General features: G+C 46.1%; 4 protein-coding genes and 1 long non-coding RNA gene across 6 annotated transcripts; 2 read left to right on the top strand and 3 right to left on the bottom strand.

The window, feature by feature from the left end:
• The first annotated feature begins 4,278 nt into the window (after positions 1-4,278).
• LOC125513578 (uncharacterized) lies at positions 4,279-6,935 on the top strand. Of its 2 annotated transcripts, XR_007286026.2 has the most exons (5): positions 4,279-5,102; positions 5,642-5,714; positions 5,792-5,910; positions 6,153-6,270; positions 6,418-6,935. It is a non-coding gene; the product is annotated as an uncharacterized LOC125513578 (long non-coding RNA). The 2 variants fall into 2 exon arrangements; XR_007286025.2 differs by having other exon boundaries at positions 4,282-5,102; positions 6,153-6,935.
• Positions 6,936-10,868: 3,933 nt separating this feature from the next.
• Positions 10,869-11,366, top strand: LOC147965460 (uncharacterized). The gene has a single exon (XM_087526789.1). The coding sequence runs from the start codon at positions 10,869-10,871 to the stop codon at positions 11,364-11,366; it is 498 nt and encodes a 165-aa protein (XP_087382915.1).
• Positions 11,367-12,630: 1,264 nt separating this feature from the next.
• LOC147965459 (uncharacterized) lies at positions 12,631-13,155 on the bottom strand. The gene is made up of 2 exons (XM_087528003.1): positions 13,135-13,155; positions 12,631-13,059 (listed from the first exon to the last, which is right to left on the bottom strand). Exons 1-2 carry the CDS (start codon positions 13,153-13,155, stop codon positions 12,631-12,633), a joined length of 450 nt encoding a protein of 149 aa, XP_087384129.1.
• Positions 13,156-13,203: 48 nt separating this feature from the next.
• Positions 13,204-16,188, bottom strand: LOC147965458 (uncharacterized). Its single transcript, XM_087530469.1, has 3 exons — positions 14,459-16,188; positions 14,173-14,384; positions 13,204-14,088 (listed from the first exon to the last, which is right to left on the bottom strand). The coding sequence occupies exons 1-3, from the start codon at positions 16,062-16,064 to the stop codon at positions 13,204-13,206; spliced, it is 2,703 nt and encodes a 900-aa protein (XP_087386595.1). The 5' UTR covers positions 16,065-16,188.
• Positions 16,189-16,901: 713 nt separating this feature from the next.
• LOC125517618 (protein CANDIDATE G PROTEIN-COUPLED RECEPTOR 7-like) lies at positions 16,902-18,709 on the bottom strand. The gene is made up of 2 exons (XM_048682829.2): positions 17,711-18,709; positions 16,902-17,605 (listed from the first exon to the last, which is right to left on the bottom strand). The coding sequence occupies exons 1-2, from the start codon at positions 18,569-18,571 to the stop codon at positions 17,108-17,110; spliced, it is 1,359 nt and encodes a 452-aa protein (XP_048538786.2). The 5' UTR covers positions 18,572-18,709; the 3' UTR covers positions 16,902-17,107.
• Between the last annotated feature and the right edge of the window lie 387 nt (positions 18,710-19,096).

The following is a 19,096-nucleotide window of genomic DNA, read 5'->3' as shown; positions in this document are numbered from 1 at the left end:
TTGACAAACTAAAACCAAGAGCATCACAACATTACAGACTGTGAGAGTTACTTGCTACAGACGAAACGATGTAGCACCTCCATCCATCATCAGCTCGACACCCTCTACCGTATCTCTTGATACTCCTTTTCTGAATTGTTCGAGAAGAAGAGAGACTTGATCCCAACACACCTGAGGCGATCAATGGCATGCAGGGCTGCTTGCATCGAGTACGCAAGCCGTGCGAAGTTGGCGTGATACATGTGGCCCAATTGCATCAGATTGTAACGCATCCCGTTTGGTGCTGATGAGTCGGCGGCATGCTCGAGAGGGTGACTCTGGCCATCATGATTGAACCTCATCACTTGGCGATGCTCGTCCATGGCGCCGCGCACGCTTCCCCGCAGCTGCGCATTGCTCTCATACAACGCGCCTCCGCCTGCATAGTACTTCTGCAGATGCTCGTTGTTAACGACCGCATTCCTCCAATCAGGATCATACTCAAGACTTGCCATGACATACTCATACCCCCCAGGGTCAGTCTTCCTGAGCACCTCCCGCACATAGCTATGTATTATGAGAAAGAGGTCCGACCGGTTCCCCAGAGGCACTGTGGCAGAGTGGTAGGTGATCAGATACCTCATCTCCCACGCTCTGTTCCTCATCAGGTAGAGCAGATGCGTGACCTCCGCCGGGATGCAATGCGACACGGGAGACAAGTAGCGGGTGATTATGCCGGCGAGGTCGTTGTAATTCTCTGCCACCATGATCTTGAACTCACTTAGATCCTTTCTCTCCACGAAAACGGCGTTGACAAACTTTATCCGGCCATCGGGCGTGACGGCGACTTGAGTGTCCTCGAGCTTCTCTAAGCAGATGGCGGAGTTGACCAGGTCGTCTAGAGCATCCGCCAGAGAAAAGACGAGGCGGCGTGTCGAGGGGCCGAGCTGCTCTGGTTCCTTGGCGGGGACTGCCGACTGGCCGACCGGTTGGTCGGTGTCTACACGGGCAGGATGCGTTGTTGTGTAGCTTGACAGGAGCTCGTAGGCCTCACCTTGAAACAGAACAAGGTGGCTGATCTGACGCGGTGGCTGACCGCCGCTCGCCGGGCCTTTTTTGGCCTTGCCGCCTTTAGCCATCTAGTTGGAAACCGGGCCTTGCCTCGCCGCCGGGGACTTGGCGTCGCCGCTGGCCGGGGCCTTCGACTGTCTTCACGCCGCCCGCCGGGTGTGTTTTGGGGATCCGGAAGAGGCACCGGATCAGATATATATATGTCCGTAATAATAACAGTTTTGCTAAAGCACATCTAGATGTGCCATAAGTATTGCACATCTAAGTCTTATGTCATTGATCTAACATTGAGATTTATATGAATATTTTATTTTTTTTAATTTTTTCTCTTTATGCTTGATTCATTCACTTAGATGTGTAATAACTAGAGCACATCTAGATGTGCCCTAGACACACCCTCGTAATAAAGCATGGATTGAGTCTCTAGATTCACGTCGCGGCGTTTTTGCAAAAACATCCTTACGTCTTTTTATATTAAACCCGCACTCCTTTTTTTAAAGTGGCTATTTTATAGATAACGATTCGTTCGTTTGTTCCGCCTTCGCTGGTGGGCGCTGTATCCTATATTCAGCTGGTATTGGGCCTTGCCACGTAGACAGGTCTCTCTCCGATCCCAAATTCACGTACCAATATTAGTCCCGCCTCGATGAGTTACATCAATTTTCACCGGTTTATAATGTTCCAGAGTATCATGAGGATCACCAAGCCGCATTAAAAATTAATTTCCTTCCAAACGAGAAGGCATCAAAGGAAAGGAAATAGAGTGAAGGAGGAATTAAAATCCAAAAGTGGGAAAGGAGCCGAAGCAAATGGAACGAATTGACGCCATGAAGCAAGGACGAGTCCTGTTGGAGACGGAGATCGCCGTGGCCGGAGGAGGAGGTAAAAAAGGACGGGAGTGTTGCCGGAGACGGAGATCACCGTGGCCAGAGGGGAGGTACAAAGGGGCGAAGTGCTGCTGTGGAGACGGAGGTCGCCGACACGATGATGGCCAGCCATGGGCGCCGATGGACGAAGATCAAGCGAGGTGGGCGCTCCTGTGTGTGTGCATAGGGCAAAGGAGGCGCGCTGCCGTGGCGGCGGCGGGTGCGCGCGTGGGGATCGAGTAGGCGGCTCCAAGCGTTAACGGGGAAGCTGGGCCGGCCAGTTTGGCCAATTGGGCCGGCTGCCGCGACAAGTTCTGCACCCACTGCTCATTGCATTTTTTTACGCGATGGTGTATCGAAGTTGCTTGAGACACTCACTGCTCTTTGGTTGTAGTTGGGCATGGACAATCAATGGGATCAGGCTGGCGGGCATGGTGTAGTGGAAGGGTCTCAGGCTGTCGAATGCCTCAAAGCAAAGGCATACCAGCGGTGAGGTTTGTGAATTACATGGCCACTGCAGGTCATTCTTGCTCTCACCACCCGGTCGGGATGGCCGGCGTTGGCGACGCTCAAAACGCCATCCTCCCGGCTCGCTAGCTAGCAACTGGAGTATCTGCATCCCAATAGAATGGTGCAAATTGCTACTGGTGTTCAATATTGACAGGTAACACTTAGCATATTTAGAAGTACACCAATATAAGCTACTTAATGCATGTGAACTTGAGCATAGCAGACAACAAAATTTAGACAGAAACATGGTATTCTGCATTTTATATTCTTTCTATCCCACATGGAACAATAAGTACATATTTGATTAGTTTCGTCACTGCTGCACATGAAAGATAACATATATCACTCCTTTTGACTTTTTATGCCATGGTTTATCCAATTGTCGCTGCTGCTGAATTTTTCCATCCATGAATCCTGCGACTCAAGGTTATTTGAGGTCAGACTTTCTTCTGATTTCATAAATATATTGAACTCTCAACACTGAAATTAAATCTGACAAGTAGATTTCTCACACTTAGTTGAGTTGTTTGTTCATGTAAAGTGTGGACTTATTTGTTGCTTGTTCACTGTACCGTATAGGACAGTCCACCTTATCAGTTTTGCATCTTTGAGCTTTGTGTCTGTGTATGCCTCACATAATGCGCTGTTGTACTGTGTTATTTATCTGGAAGAGCTATTTAATGCTTCCATTTTATTTGATGAAAAGGTGACACAATAAAATTATATACATGATAAACTACTAAGCATTTTTTTAAAATCGAGAACCCAAGATTAGTAAAGCTCAGGGGTTCTCAAGGGTGCTTCAACAACGGTACTCCCTCCGATCCATATTAATCTCCCTAATAATAAAGCACGGATTGAGTCTCTGGGTTCACCTTCAATTAATATTGATCGGGAGTATAGTCGATGCAAATTATAATTTTCGAGAGTGATGCAAGCCATCTTTTGACGCCTTCAGTTTTTGTGTAGACTTTGCATCATTTCTTTTCAAACTAACTCTTTCCTTGCTCGCAAGTTTTTGTTTCTCGCCTGGTGTGTGGAATCCTGTCTCATTTGTTTTATGCCCCTGCCTTGCGTATCACTCCTTCAATCTGCCTCCTAGGAAGATTGGTGGACCTTAATGCTCAGTTGTGATTCTATGGTAGAAATGCTTGTGTTTTTAGATTAGAAAAACAAAAGGATTATGTGTCAAGAGATGCTTCTATTAAACATTTTCTTTCCAGATTAGTTTTGTCCGTCCTTTAAGTTGTTTTGACAGCCCAGTGCGAATTCCAAAAATTGCTCCCAAATTCAAATAATGCCAGAAGATTTCAAAGTTAGGCCCTTTGAAAACGGACGGATGAAGTACTCAATCTGGTTCTTCTGCACGTTGATTTATTCATGAATGATAGGATCATAACTGACATATGAAAATCATACAAAAAGGACATCATATGTGCAACATGGTTCTTAATGTATGACTGATATGCATTTCTACTAGACCTTGGTGTGTTCCGACATCAAGTGGAGCGTTTGTATGTTATTGTGCCATGCTGGTGGATATTTTGATGAACATGCTTATTTTTTTCTCCCGTTGCAACGCACGGTCATTTGGTATGTTATTGGGCGATTGGCGGTTTCCCTCTCCGGGGCGAAGTCTGATTGGGAACCGGATCGGACATCTGCGCGATCCCTCTTCTACTCGGATTCAGCTCCTGTATGAACGATCTATCGGCACGATCTGCGTGCTAGAAAATCTGTGCATTTGTGGGTCAGATCTGCCTGTTTTTTCCGACCTCCACCACGCGTTAAATTTCTCGGCCCAACTGAGCTCTCTGGTTGCTTGGGCCTTTTTGCTTGCCCACGAGGATTACTCGAGAGAAGGCGCCCAGTCCAGTTGTACAACGTGAGTTTCTCCAAAAAAAAAAGAGTTGTATTACCACAGATTATGGCAATGGCGCATGGCGTGGCGGCGGCGCCACCTCACCTCCGACCCCGGCCTCGTGCGGCGGTACCTACGGCGACCCTTCACATCGCTCCGTGCGGTGCCGCCTCTCCTCCAACCGCGACCTCGTGCGGCCACGCCCACCGCGACTCATCTCGCCCCATGCGGTGCTGCCTCTAGTCTCCCCCGACCTCCGACCTCGCCTACCGACCCACGAGAGAGACCTCCCCTCTTCCTTATCCTTTCCCTGCCACTTGGATATGGATTTGATAATAGTCACAGGAATAGGATTTGGAGCAAGAAGCTGGCCAGGAAGGATGAGCTCAGTGCACACTATCTATTTGATGATATGCAGATAGATAGAAGGTATCCATAAGAAACTGATTTGGGATGTTTCTTCTTGATGGAGCCTCAGTTTCTTATTCTGATTTCTTTTCTCTTGATGGAGCCTTGGCAAGCCTTGATACTTTGTATTTGTGATCGTACTAGGCAATATAAGGTCTCCAATGCACGCATTAGCCCAATCTTTAGCTACTCATAAGCAGTGTCCAGTTGAGGACAAGTACACGCTTGCTAAGCTTAATGTTTGATATATAATTCATTGCCCACATTTAGTCTGCTCCGAATCTCTCATTTTTTTTTGGCTCTTTAGTCTATGAAGAATTGCAAGGAGGAGGCCAATAGAGCAGATACCAGAGCTGACCATTGACCAGTAAATCTTAGCAAGGAGGAGGAGCTCTGTTCTTCTTGAGGTATGATGTTTCCCACCGGGGACGAAAGGAAATAAGATTGCTAAGTTATATTCTTTGTCTGCATAAATATCACTACATATCACGTCAAACTGTATAGAGTAGCCTGTGTCTGCATTGTTTTCCCCACCAGTGAGTTAAGTTCAGATTTAAAGCTCTCAATGTCTGTACATCTTAGTTGCTGTAGCACACAGAAACAGTGACCAGGGCAGTGTGAAAATGCAACAATTGATCCACCAAGCAAGGTCGAAGCCCCACGGAGAGTGACAAGACTGCATAATGTGTATATATTTTGGTGTTTGACTGTGCGAGTTTGGTCTCTGTAGTGTGGTAGGTTAAATACTGAAAATCAGCAGCTAAATCGTCTTGTGAGATTCCATTGATAGTTGTCATGGAGAGCTGTAATAGTCAATCGTTCTTTGATTTTTCTCCCATTTCTTCCCGTTCTTGCCTAAGCATCACATGGAGTCTACATGCAATAACTTTTCTGCATCTTTACAACGATTATTTACTAATATTTCAGCTGTTTATACTGAATGCAGTTGATGGAATATTGCGACCTGTTAGACAAAGCAGATGAATGTGAGGATCCACACATGTGTATGGTATATGCTTGTAAGTCCCTTTCCTCACCTGCAACTCTACTCTAATGCAATATTCTGGCTGACTGAGCTTTGAGCCCTACTTTTCAGCTACATGGGCCTTGTCAGCCTACTTAGCCTACCACCGTACGGGGAAGCCTTTCAATTCCATCCTTGAAGAGACGTATGAGATGGTTAAACACCAGGGTATTACATTTATCGCTGTGCAGGTTAGTGATGATTGCAATTGCAAAAACAAGCTGAATTAACTTTGGGGATGGTCATCATACTAGGAAGTGTTTTGTATCTGCAGTTGCTACCTTTTCACTGCCCACCAATGAACAAGTGTATGGTTTACGTACAGATGCACCATCTCACTCTTATTACCTTTTTGTTAATCAGCCATGTTAATTCTGCATTTTGTTTACTGTATTTCTTTTAGTCTTTTTTTTCATCAATTTTATTTTCATAGGTAAGCCACATCCTCCGATGGGTGTAGCTCACTGTGAGAACGATCCATTTACTTACGACATCACATCAAAGTTGAAGACAAAGTTCTTGGAAAACTATGTGGCAGTGTATCTTGGAAGGTTATTGATTGAGATGTAATTATTTGTATGGGTATATTTGTGTCTGAAAGCTGCTGTAAAAGCTGATGGTCAAAATAAAATTGTTTTCAAGGTTCTATAGAAACCATTTATGTTTATCTAACTCCTGAACGTGTTTCTTCATCACAGGACTAGAGTGACACTTGCCAAATCCGGTGTCGTGCTAGAACTGGTACCACCGCTGGCCAAGATCAACAACTTGATATTTGGGTGCACATGGGTAGACTCCTTTGGAGAGATGGTCTTGATAAATCCGACAACTAGAGACAAAGCTGTGCTGTATTTCCAGCCATGCAGCTGGTTTAGATATGTTAGCATCGACTGTCATCTTCAGTTTAGTTTATATAGTTTGATTCATATGTTCTTTTTCTGCTGATCTTTATCTCCCATGACAACGCGACGCTGTTTGCATCGGCATCCCTAGGACCGGTGCCATCCAAGATGACCGCCACACTTTTGACCTTTGTCCACACCAGTCATGACATCCCCTCAAAGTGCAGCAGGATGACAAAGGGGGATCCGTCCTCTCACCATAGTTTGGCCCTTACGGCGTGTTGTCTCTCCGTGCTTGACGTGAGTCACAGTGTGCCAAAAAAGGTTGTGTAAATCAAGAACAATTCTAGCCAATTAAGCGCAGCAGTATGTCATTTCCTTTGAGTGAGGCAAAAATTGTGCTGGATTTTAGAGAATAGCACATTCTTGACAATGATAACGCAAGATCCGATCACATAATATGGTTCTTTTAATCGGGGAAACCATGACTTGTGAGGATTAGCTATGCTTTCTTGATGTTTCTAGCTGTGTGCATATTTAGAAGCATAAATTTGCAAATTTTGTCTTGTCAATATTGCAACATCTGTACCATCGGAACAAGGAAGCTCAAAGATTTGGAAGCAACAAATCTCTTTTGTTATATTTATGAGCCAGTAGTTTGGGTTTTCAATCCTCTCCACCTGCATCTTTAATTTTTATATCATCTATCAGTCTGGAATTATCGTTTCCTTGGCTAACTTATATAGGTATAATCTATACACGAATTTTGGTCCAACCATTTGTTAACTACCGCAGTCTGGAATTATCACTTTCTTGATGTTAACTGTAAATGAAATTGTTATTTTACGTAACTCAAATTTTGGTCCAACCATGTTCATCAAGGAAGCCTTTTTTTCAATTTTCTTTAGCCAGTACTGACTCCGGATTGTGATAAGAGATCAATTGTTTCGGGCTGTTCTGAACAGCAGATTTATTACTGGGACTGTACTATAAACTCTTAATTTTGCCTCTAAAAGTAAATTTCATTCATCTGCAAAAGTAGTGCAGTGTGTAACCCTGTAGGCGTTGAACTAGATACTAATCCAAGCAAGGCTGTAAGGAAGATAATGGAGGTTTTGATCTGCCGTGAGGTCATGCAATGCTTCTCTATTCCCATTTCAGTTCTAATTACTTCCAAAACATTGCATGGATTCTTGTTGTTTAATTACAAGTAAGTTGTGTGCTCTATTTAATAAGGTGCTTGTCTTTTTGCCTGATACAAATGATTTTAGCTAATAGTACACATCTTCGCAGGTACCATGATAATCATTCATCCGAGATCTTCTTATAAAGCAATTCAGTTTTGGAACTTAGATTTAGCAATTACTCCCTCTTACTCCCGCTGTCTGGTTACTTGCAGCTTTGGCGACCGCTTAGCCGCCCCCAGGACCGGGATGCCATCTCTGCCTCCATCGCCGACCTCCGCTCTATGGCTGTTCGTTTGTCGCCGCCGCCTCCTCTGCCACCCCCCGAGCCGGATAGGGGCTGGGCACGTTCTCCGGCCTCCCCCGGCCGTTCTTTTTCTTTTGTTTGGGCTTGTTGAGCTGTGCCCTCAGCAGAACTTTTTGTACTTCTTGTCGTGAGACTTGGGTGTGTGAGTTGTGGACTAGTCCTTGTATGGTTGCTCTGTGGCAGTTTGCTTTATTTATAAAACGGGGCGAAAGCCTTTTTCGGTAAATATAAGTCTTTTTAGAGATTCCAATAAGAGACTACATACGGAGTATTTGACATGTCATGAAGTGTGTAGTACGCCACTCACAAAATGCATAGTTTTCATCCAGCTGTTTTGGCTGAATTAATCCGTACATTGATGTTTTATCACCTCCTGAATTTGCAACTCGTGCGGTTTCCTGCATAGTATTGTTCAGGTTACTACCATTAGTCCATTGAGTGAAGGCTAACTGTTGTTCTTTGATGGCCAAACTGAGAGAGTGAATCAGTGTTTGAAGGTTTATCTCAGGACTATGGCTTTTAATGAACTCAAGAAGTGGTGTTCATGGCTGGATGTGGCTGAATGGTGGTTTAACACCTCCTATCACACTGCTACTAAATTCACCCCTTTCCAGTGTTTGTATGGCTTTTCTCCTCCCCAAATTGGTGAGGTTTCTATACCTGGCCCCATTGACACAGAGGCACTATCATTCCTACAACAGGAAGTGCAAATACATCAACTGTTGAAACACAACTTACTTGTAGCTCAACAGAGGAAGAAGAAATATGCACACAAAAATAGGACAAACAGGAGAAATGATATACTTAAAAATGCAACATTACAGATTAGCAGCTTTTGGCATAAGGGCATGACTCAAATTGGCCACTAAATTCTATGGACCATATAGAATACTACAGAAGATTGGTAACTCATACAAACTACTACTTCCTGCCAATGTACAGATACACAATGTCTTTCATGTGAGTCAACTGAAAAGACACTTGGGACCTAATGTTGTTCCTGCTCTGGGCTTGCCACTTGTGGATGCTACTGGCAAAATCAAGGTCTCCCCTGTGTTGGTGCTGGATAGTACTAGAGCAGTTCCTCGGCCTTCAAAATTGGTCACTCAATGGTTGGTGCGGTGGTTAAACATGTCCCAGAAGAGGCAACTTGATGCACTGGTTAAACATGGACTTCGGAGGCTTCCAGACGTTGTCATACCCAAGGTAGATAGACGCATTGACTACAACCGTGTGGGTAGTTGGTCGGCCGACATGCAGGCAGAGGCGGACACCGAGCAGACGCACGGAGAGTCCGTCTCGTGTCCGTGTGGACGCAAATCCGGTGCAAATATGGACTGAGGATGTGTTCAAACAGAGAGGGAGCAGACGGATTTTGGGTTTGCATCGGCACGTTGGGCCAGCGTTTTCGTTTGTTTCGACCCAAACGGACACACGCGGATAATTTGGGTCGGCGCATTGGAAAGTTGCTCTTACTATGAAAATAATCATTGGTGGTTAGACAAAAGCTGGTTTATTTTTACGAGCATCTCTATAAGCATCTTTCATTGTATATGGTCGAGTAAATAGCATAAAACTACTAGTTTACAGGCTATGGTTCCAAAAAACTACCACTTTTTAATTTTTCTCAGAAAGCTACCGGTCGTGTGGTTCGCTGTTTCAAAAAACCCAAAACGCCCGTGACTAGCGATTGAACTGTTTTTCTGACCGCCCGGACCCACATGCCAGGCCACCTGGCCACGCGCGCTCACGGCGCGGCCGTTGACGGCCGTTAGCCCGTGCGGCCCGGTCGGAACGGGGGTAAATAAACCCCCTCGGTCGGGCGGGCGCTCACTCCCCTGCTCGCTCACTCACCCTCTCCTTGCTCGCTCACTCCCCTGCTCTCACTCCCCTGCTCCAGTACGAGCTCGCCGCCGCTCGCCGTCTTTGAGGTGGCTCGCCGTTGACCTCCTTGCCATCATGCCTTCCTGGAACGACGAGGAAACTAGCTCGGAGGAGGACTGCGAGGTCGTCAGCGTGGACATGGGACTTATGGTAAGTTCTTTGCCACCTAGGGTTAGGGTTAGGTGCTAGTAGGCCTAGGCTACCGCCATGGATCTTGCTAAATGTAGTGTTGGTGTTGTAGGATTCTTGTTCAATAGTGAGGCTGGGGTTTGATTGTAGGATTGATGTAAGCTAGGGTTCATCTCAGTACAGTGTTAGGGTTCATGCTGAGTTGGGGATTTTTTTTTAGTGTTCATTTTTAATGAAGCGTGCAAGTATATTCTGGTGTTGAGTGCAGATTGAAACTAGTGTTTGCTAGTTATTTTGGTTGCAGGAGGAACCAGACACCACTGTGGAGCCCCTTTTCTGTGGCCAACTTGAGCTTGCTCATCCCAAGTGCATTCTGCATCAAATGAGGCATATTAAGCGTGTTGCTTTTGAAGGGCCTTTAATAGGAAGGCGTTTCTATGGCTGCCCAGTCCAGGTTAGATGGCAATAAACTTTTCTGCTATGTATGGTCACTGATGATTGATATGATGCAGCACTTTGTTTGATATGATGCCAATAAACATTTTTCTGCTATGTATTTTTGTTACTTTGGAAACTTAATCATGGCATTATAATAACTTATCATATCTCATTTATGTTATTCATTGTTAGAAATTATCAAGTATATACAAGTTAATCATGGAACTGAAATAAGCTCCTAGTCCATTTGTAATAACTTATCACATTTATAAATGCAGGAAAATGGTGTGAATTGTGGTGTTGTAGAGTGGGTTGATGGGCCTTGGCCAACTGTTCTTTAGAGATGTTTGTGCAAGCTATGGGAGATGTTCCATGAGCAGAACTTTGGAAGGGTACAGGACAAGGAGAAGTTTGAGAAGGAGTTGGCCAAGCTTAAGAGTGAACATGAAAGGGAGTTGGCCAAGCTTAGGACTGAAAATGATAAGCTTTGCATTGAGTACACCAAGCTTGTTGATGATGTATCCAAGATGTTTGATTGGCAGGATGGTAGGGTGGACAAGAAGGTGCACCAGAAACAAGTGGAGGAGGAAGAACTTGAGAAGAAGAAGAAGGAGCTAGAGGAGAAAGCTATGTTGGAGGTGCAGATGGAAAAGCTCAAACTTACAAAAGAGCAGAGGTGCATTTTGCAGAGCCAAGCTGATATCATCAAGAACACCAGGAAGGCTATGAAGGATGTTCAAGTTGACAGAGATGTTCTTAAGAAGGAGAAGGCAAAGCTTGAGCTTGTTGTTGCTGAGCTGCTGAAAGAAGGGTATGGCAGCAAGGAGAAGTTAGAGCAAATCAATGCCATCCTTGAGTCTTGAAGTGGCTTTGATATGTTGGTGAAGTAAGTACATCCAAAGGCCTTTATATAAGGATGTGGCCTGGCATGACTGCAAGTGATTATGGGTGTACATTTTGGGGGAATGTGAAGTTTAACCTAGTGTAAGAACCTTATTTACTATGTTGTTAAGTTGTAATGGATCATCTATGCTATTAAGTGCTGTAATGGATCTCCTATGCTATTATGTAGTGGAAAATGGATCTCTTATGCTACTAAGTTGTGGAAATGGATCTTGTATGCTATTAAGTGTTCAACTTGATCTTCTATCTTTTAGATGTTATTTGTTAGCCTACATATATTATTTCTATGGGTAATTGGGCTTAGTGGCCCACTATTCTCTGACCAAATGCAACCCTAGGCCTACTAAACCCAACCCCATCCATCTGTCAATATAAACCCCTCCCCACCCCCACCTTTTCGCAGTCACTCCACCAGCCGCCACCCAAAAGAAACCCTACAGATGGATCCTGACATGGGAGATGTCACAGAGGAGGAGGGGGAGGCTGTGGATGTTAGGACAACAGCAGCACAGAGGAGGAGGCGCAGGCAGAGGGCACTAGAGGCGGCACAAAGGAGGAGGAGGTGCAGGCAAGAGGAGTTCAACCGCCGACTCTCCGACAAGGTACTGGAGAAGTGCAATGACGAAGAACTGGAGCTGGTTTTCACTGGTGGCAGGGGAAGGTCGTTCATGGAGATCATTAGGTGGGCAAGGATGAGGGCAGTCATGGCTCCTCATCCAGTAACTAGGGCCAAGTGGGTCCGTTTCTTCGAGCAATATGACTGATATGTCAATCTCATCTCATCCATCTATATACCTATCTATCTATCTTTCTATGTTGGTGTACTATGTAAGATCTATTCTATGTAATAAGTGGTGTTTGATGCTACTCTGAACCAATCTATCTATGTATTTATGCTACTCTTAATGAATTTATGCTACTCTCAATGAAATGTATTGACTGAATTCACTGACAGAAGATACACTCACTGAAATGTACTGACTGATTCAACAAAGGAATCTTTGTCTGAATGAACAGACTGCATAGTAGTTATTACAAACCATGGTAGTTCAACTGACTGAATATCTCTGAAACAAAATAAAGTTACAAACCATAGTAGTTATTACAGACCATAGTAGACCCAAATCCATCCAAGAGCTCAAGTTACAAACCATGGTAGTTCAACAAACAGAACCATGCCAAATGAACCATGCCAAATGAACTCAAGTTAACCAAATCCAAGAGCTAGTTACCACTTGCATAAAAATAGTCTTTCAGCCTCCCACTTGGCTTCCTGATCCTCTTTGACCCCTCCTGGACAACAGTTGAATTTGATTGCCTTGGTGCAATGAAAGTTCTTCTCTGGGCACTTGAAGATCTGGTGTTCTTTGCTAGAGAAGATGTAGATGATCTGGTGTTCTTAGCAGGAGAAGAAGTAGATGATCTGGTCCTCTTAGCTGGTTGTGCTTGTGCTGTAGCTGCTGGAATAGTTGAAGCAGCCATTTTTCTTGCCCTAGGCCTAGAATTAGCAACTGGAGCTGGTGAAGGTGCAGAAGGTGTAGCTCTTGCTGTAGCTGGTCTTGCTTCAGGTGTAGTAGCAGCAGGTACTCTTGGAGGCCTCTGAGCATTTGTAGCCATAGAAGAACCAGCTTGAGAGTAATTTGCTCTATTTTCCTGCACAATTAAGAAACATTGTAAGAAAATGAACAATGAAAAGAGACAATGAAATGAGACATGGCCTCAAATGACCTGGTGCTTGTTCATCCTCATCTGAAACTTAGGTTTCAAAGGGTCACCACAGTTGCTGAACCTATGCCCTTACTTCTTGCAGTTGCTACATGTGACAGTACCAATTCTTGAGGTATCCTTTTTTGCTGGCACCTCAAATACACCTTTCTTCCTGGCAGTTTGCTTTTTGCCCTTCTTTTCTTTGAACACTGGTGGAGATATGTCATGTCCAGGTGTTTGAGGCCAGTGGTCAGGTCCTGGAACTGGGAAAATTATATGCTTGTATGTTTCACAGTACATGGGCTTTTTGAAAAAGTCATTGACAAAGTCTTCAGGATGTAGCTTCACTTTCTGCATTGCAGCAATGGAATGACTGCAAGGCACAGCAGTCATGTCCCACCTCCTACAGTCACATGTATGGTTGTTCAAGTTAACACAATATGTGTTCTCAGAGCTACTAGTCACCTGCCAGATGCCTGGACCTGCCATGTATGCATCACAATACTTAGCCCACTTCTTGCCTTCTTCTAAAATTTCTGAGTAGGTTGGTGTAATCTCCCATCTACATGACTCTGTTTTCTCTCTGGTTTTCTGAAACTTGATCATCAACTTTGTTCTTATGCCCTCCAGCATAGTCCTGATTGGCTTGTTCCTAACATCCAATATCATTCTGTTGAAGACTTCACTGAGGTTGTTAACAACCAGGTCAGTTTTGCAAACAGTATCCATTTTATATCTTGCCCATGTATGGTGTGGTATCTGTGACAACCACTGCCAAGCTTCAAAACTTTCTTTCTTCAAATTTTCCATCCCTTTTTCATGACCACTCTTAGTGAAGGAATAGGCAGCCTGATCTAAGTGTTTCTTGAGTTCCTCCCCTCTAAAACCAGCAGATTGAAAGTTGGCATATATATGTCTAAGACAGAACCTCTGTGGGGAGTCAGGGAATACATCATTGATTGCATTCAACAATCCCTGTTAATTATGAATTAATGATGGCTTAGAATGATGGATAAGTATGATAGTCAGGGAATACATCATTGATTGCATTCAACATACCTTTTGCCTGTCAGACATAATTGTGTATTTGCCAAACTTGTTCCCACATCCAATAACAGTTCTCAGCTGTGTGAGAAACCATGTCCAGCTGTCTGTGTCTTCCTTGTCAACAACACCAAATGCAATGGGGAAGATGTTGTTGTTCCCATCCCTGCCAGTAGTTGCCAATATTTGCTGTCCAGTGCTGAGCTTGATGAAGCAACCATCTAAACCTGAAAATATGATCACATTAGTTGTAAATAACATGAATGCAACCATCTTAGATATATGTGTAAGGATCAGGTACCTATAAATGGCCTGCATCCATTGAGAAAGCCCTCTTTGCATGCAAAAAGGCAGTAGAACATGTAGTGGAACCTAGGGGTAGGAGCTGGATTTTTTAGGTCCTCTTTGGTTGTCACTATGCATCTACTGCCTGGATTAGTATCTAACACACACTGTAGATAGTCCCTTAGTCTGTGATATTGGAGTCTGTGATCTCCTTGCACAACTTCAACTGCTTGCCTCCTTGCCCTATATGCCAAGCTTTTAGGCACATGAACACCAAATGTTTTCTTTGTGTATGACATAATTGTCTCAACACCAGCTCCAGGGTTTGATCTAATGGTATCCTCACAAACCTTGGCAACCCAGTTTACTGTAACTTTGGTGCTCTCTCCACTTGCTCCACAAGTGTGATCCAAATTCATCTTCTTGATGCTGAAAGTAGACTCATTTGCTATTCTAGAGGCCACTATATAAAACTGACAACCTTGCTTTCTATCAGAGCACCAAGCAATAACCCTAGTTGGTTCATTTCTGTGATACTCAAAATTCCTAAGTGTCTCGACATGGAAATTTCTTAGTGCTTCTCTGAACTCCACAACATTTAGGAAGCACAAATGCAATGCAAGCTGCTCATGTGCATCAGGGACTGATGGATCATACCACCTCCTCTCCTTCCTCTTCTTCAACCTTCTCTTCCTACCAGAAGGCAACCTTGGAACTTCTTCTTCATCACTAAGACCAAAATCACCTGGAAAGCAGTATTCATCAGGTTCAGGCACCCAATCTTCAAACTTGTTGTGTTCAGGCTCACTGTGTGACTTGCTAGTTGGGCCTGGATTTCTGACAGGATTAAGCTTCTTTGCTCCTTTCTCTGGTACAACTGAGGGTTCTTCATGTTCAGAAAGGATTTGGTCTTCCTCCCAAAACTCAGAAGGTTCTGAGTTTGCTCCACAATAGTGATCTGCAGGTTCTTCCTCTCCCCTAGTCTTATGGCTTGTCCCTGTGCCTGCCTCATCTTCACCCCTACACCAAGACTTGTATGATATATTCTGCCCTTTGTAATCACTCCTAAAAAACTCAAAATCTGAAGAGGATTTGTCCATCTCATCTTCATCTTCATCTTCATCTTCATCATGTTCTACTTCTACATCTTCTTCTTCTTCCACAACATTTTCCCCCTTGTTGAAATTACAACTCTGTTGTGTGTTAAGATAGGGCTCCTCAGGGATTGCTGCTGCCAAAGTTGCATTAGGGAGTGGATACAGGACCCCTTGTTGGGAAACACTATACACAACAGGTTCACCAACATGATCAATGGGGATCTGCTCCTCAAGCATGATGTGATCCATGTTAACATCGACTGGGCTTGGATTAGTAGGCTTTCTGACAGTGATGTTCAGGATCTTCTTATCAACAAACCAGTCAAGCATGTCCTCTAATGCCTCCTCACTATCCAGGACCTCCACCCCCTCCAAGCCTTTTCCCTCTTCCTTTACATAAGTCAGACAAGCATCCATTCCATAACCCTCCAACTCAGCCAATGCTAATATGGTCAGATAACTAATGTTTGAAGAAACTGAATACTTTCTCTCCATGTTATCTGTTCCTTGAAAATGTAGCCTCATGTCCCAAATCTCATCATCTAAGCTGTAGGATTAAATTGACAAACAATTAATTTTTAACTCACTAAAACTTTAAACAATGACCAAATGTACTGAACATTACTGAACTTTCTTCTAATTACAGTGAATGCACTGACCAAATGAACTAACCAAATGCACTTTCTTCTGAACTCACTTAACCAATAAAACAATGTATCATGCCAAGAACAAACAATTACTAACCCTAGTTCTAAATTGAACTAAAGGACCCAGAAATTTGTAATTTGAACTAAAAGTATGAAGTGCCAGAAATTTCTTACCTCACTCCACCAAAGGATGAAGCCCAAGTGTGGCCGCCTTCTGGATCCGCGTGGATGGACTTCGCCACTGCCCTAGCCGCGCGGACTGCCGGATCTGAGCACGCCGGATCGACCTCAGCCGCGGGCGGTGATGGCTGCTACAACCGCTGCGCCGGGAAGCTCGAGCTGCCTCGCCCTGGGGCCACCTCTGGATGTCCACCGCCCTCCTGGCTGGTGACGCCTTGGCTCAATAGCTCGCCGCCGACGGCATTTGGCTGCGCCGCCGCCATCGCCAACCTAGGTCACTGCGGGGGAGAGGGGAGAGGAGGGGGAGACTGAGAGAGAGTGCGGCCCGACCAGCTCCTCTCGTTCCGACCGGACCGCACGGGCTAACGGCCGTCAATGGCCGTGCCGTGAGCGCGCGTGGCCAGGTGGCCTGACATGTGGGTCCGGGCGGTCAGAAAAACGGTTAAATCGCTAGTCACAGGCGTTTTGGGTTTTTTGAAACAGCGAACCACGCAACTGGTAGCTTTCTAAGAAAAATTAAAAAGTGATAGTTTTTTGTAACCCTAGTCTGTAAACTAGTAGTTTTATGCTATTTACTCTATATGGTCTAATAGATGTGCCTCTACGACGGCATTATGTATGATGATGCGCAAGCATCTGAGCAAGAAACGGATTAACTGTATACAATACAGGAGGCTAGCTAATAGTACAACACTTGGAAACGTGCATGCTTCGTAGTACTGCTACAGTATGAACTAAAGCTTAGAAAGCACGCTCGTCCATCTCGAGCTGTCCACTGGCGGACTCCTCCTCGTCGTCGCCAACGTACAGGTACGGGTTCTTCTCCACCGGATGGAAGTTGTAGAAGACGAAGACATAGAAGGCGAAGCTGGCGGCCTCGACGGCGACATTGACGCCCCACTGGTACTTGTAGTTGAGCACGGCGAGGAAGGCGGAGACGATGATCCGGGTGAAGTAGAGGTAGCCGACGACGACGATGTAGAAGCGCTTGAAGAGGGTGAGCTTGTGGAGGTTGCGCGCCGCCTTGCCGTCGGTCTTGGAGGCCTCGCGCAGGCCCCGGATGGACCAGATGATGGGGAAGAAGACGGCGCAGCAGCAGATGACGTCCACCAGCAGGAACACGTGGTTCCACACCACCCAGTCCCGCCCCGTCGGCCCTGTCTCCCCGATCACCACCAGCACCAGGTTCTCGATCACTTGCAGCGGGATCACTATCATCAGCACGTTCTTCTCCCGCTCCTGCATGCCAATTCACGAATCATCAGATTTCAAAGATGAACGATGCTGCATTGCGTGATTGAGAATTGAAAAGATGATCGGTGTTGAATTCCAAAAATCAGTGACCTGGAGGTAGGGCTTGAGAAAGGACCAGCCGGTGCCGATGAGCACGATGACGGTGAAGAGCAGGACGCCCTTGAAGAAGCCGAAGACGTAGAAGGCGACGTCCCAGCCGTGCGGCGTGCCCGTGGACTCCACGTACCACGTGTCCTCCGCCGCGCACGCCATCTTGAGCGCCTTGAACAGCAGCAGCGCGCCCATCACCACGTGGATCCGCTCCGCCGCCGCGCGCTTCCGCAGGCACGTCCACACCCACACCGCCAGGAACACGAAGTAGACCACCGACACCACGGTGTAGATGTTGGGCAGCGGCTGGAGCCCCACGGGGAGGTAGTCCCTCAGCCCGTCGGGGACGCCGCCCCGCACGTTGTACATCTCGGTGCGCACGTCCATGGTCACCTCCGCGCCCTCCTGGCAGTTGTTGAACACCACCGCGTACTCGTCGGGGTCGTCGATGCTCAGGATGCTGGTGGCGCCTCCAGGCGGCACGTCGCTCAGCCGGATCATCGGGACAGCGAACCCGCTCGTGAGCACGCAGAAGCTGCCGCCTCCGGGGTCGGCGGCGGCGTACTGGGACGCGTTGTTGATCTTCGGGAACTGCGCTCCCGAGATGAGGACGAATCCCATGAGGGTGGGGTCGACTCCGTTGAGGCGTGACCCTGGCCGGAGGTTCCATGCCGAGCGGCGGATGGAGAGGGCGGCCTTGCCGCCTCGCGCGAAGCCAAACTGCTCGAAGAGGATCAGGGGCCGCGCGTCCGACACGATGAGCGTTGTCCTGATCTCGGCATGGGTTGCCCGCGCAAGGAAGAGGACGACCGCGAAGGCGAGGGTGACCGCGACCGAGGTGCCCATGGAGCTGGTGCGCATGTCATGCAACGCTGTGGATTAATCGTTTTTGCTGCATTTTACTTTTCCAATTCGGGGATAGGATTGGCCAGATGCGCATGCATGGGCGTGCGCGTGGGAAGGACGAGGGGCAGTGGCAATGGACAAGCGGCATCTCGATGACCATGGCGTGTTTTAGGGAGGACCATGAGAGCGCGGGCGCGAATAGAGAAGGCGACATTGTTTGTTTCTTTCCGCTCCCGTTTTGGTGAAGGGCCTCTAGAGTTTTTTTTTAGAGCTCGTTCATTCATGTCACTGAGGGCATCAGCAGTGTGTTGGAGGCGATGCTGCCTCTAAGCTGGGACCCACGTGAAACCTCTAAGCTGAGGCGCTGAGCTGAAAATCACGGAGTGTCTAAGCTAGGTCCCAGTCAACAAGTAAATAAGTAATTCCTCCATGAGTTTAGAGCTGTTCACATGCGTGAGAGAACCCAGCCATGCAAAGAGTTGATTCTTTTGAATTTTTTAAGTGAATGGAGGCTGCCCCTTACCTTTTTTTTGACGGGTA

The sequence above is a fragment of the Triticum urartu genome, chromosome 6A, assembly GCF_056163025.1.
Source record: "Triticum urartu cultivar PI428250 chromosome 6A, HENAU_Tu73, whole genome shotgun sequence".
Taxonomy (NCBI): domain Eukaryota; kingdom Viridiplantae; phylum Streptophyta; class Magnoliopsida; order Poales; family Poaceae; genus Triticum; species Triticum urartu.
This window is presented reverse-complemented; position numbering and strand designations above follow the sequence as displayed.

What these genes read in the sequence shown, in the direction of transcription:
- LOC147965460 (XM_087526789.1), top strand. Translation starts at nt 10,869, where the DNA reads ATGTTCCATGAGCAGAACTTTGGAAGGGTACAGGACAAGGAGAAGTTT.
- LOC147965459 (XM_087528003.1), bottom strand. Translation starts at nt 13,155, where the DNA reads ATGAGGATGAACAAGCACCAG. An exon ending in TGAGGATGAACAAGCACCAG is followed by an intron (nt 13,060 to 13,134) that starts GTCATTTGAGGC and finishes TTAATTGTGCAG; the next exon opens with GAAAATAGAGCAAATTACTC.
- LOC147965458 (XM_087530469.1), bottom strand. Translation starts at nt 16,064, where the DNA reads ATGAGGCTACATTTTCAAGGAACAGATAACATGGAGAGAAAGTATTCA. An exon ending in TGGATGCAGGCCATTTATAG is followed by an intron (nt 14,385 to 14,458) that starts GTACCTGATCCT and finishes TCATATTTTCAG; the next exon opens with GTTTAGATGGTTGCTTCATC. An exon ending in TTATGTCTGACAGGCAAAAG is followed by an intron (nt 14,089 to 14,172) that starts GTATGTTGAATG and finishes CATAATTAACAG; the next exon opens with GGATTGTTGAATGCAATCAA.
- LOC125517618 (XM_048682829.2), bottom strand. Translation starts at nt 18,571, where the DNA reads ATGCGCACCAGCTCCATGGGCACCTCGGTCGCGGTCACCCTCGCCTTC. An exon ending in TTCTCAAGCCCTACCTCCAG is followed by an intron (nt 17,606 to 17,710) that starts GTCACTGATTTT and finishes ATTGGCATGCAG; the next exon opens with GAGCGGGAGAAGAACGTGCT.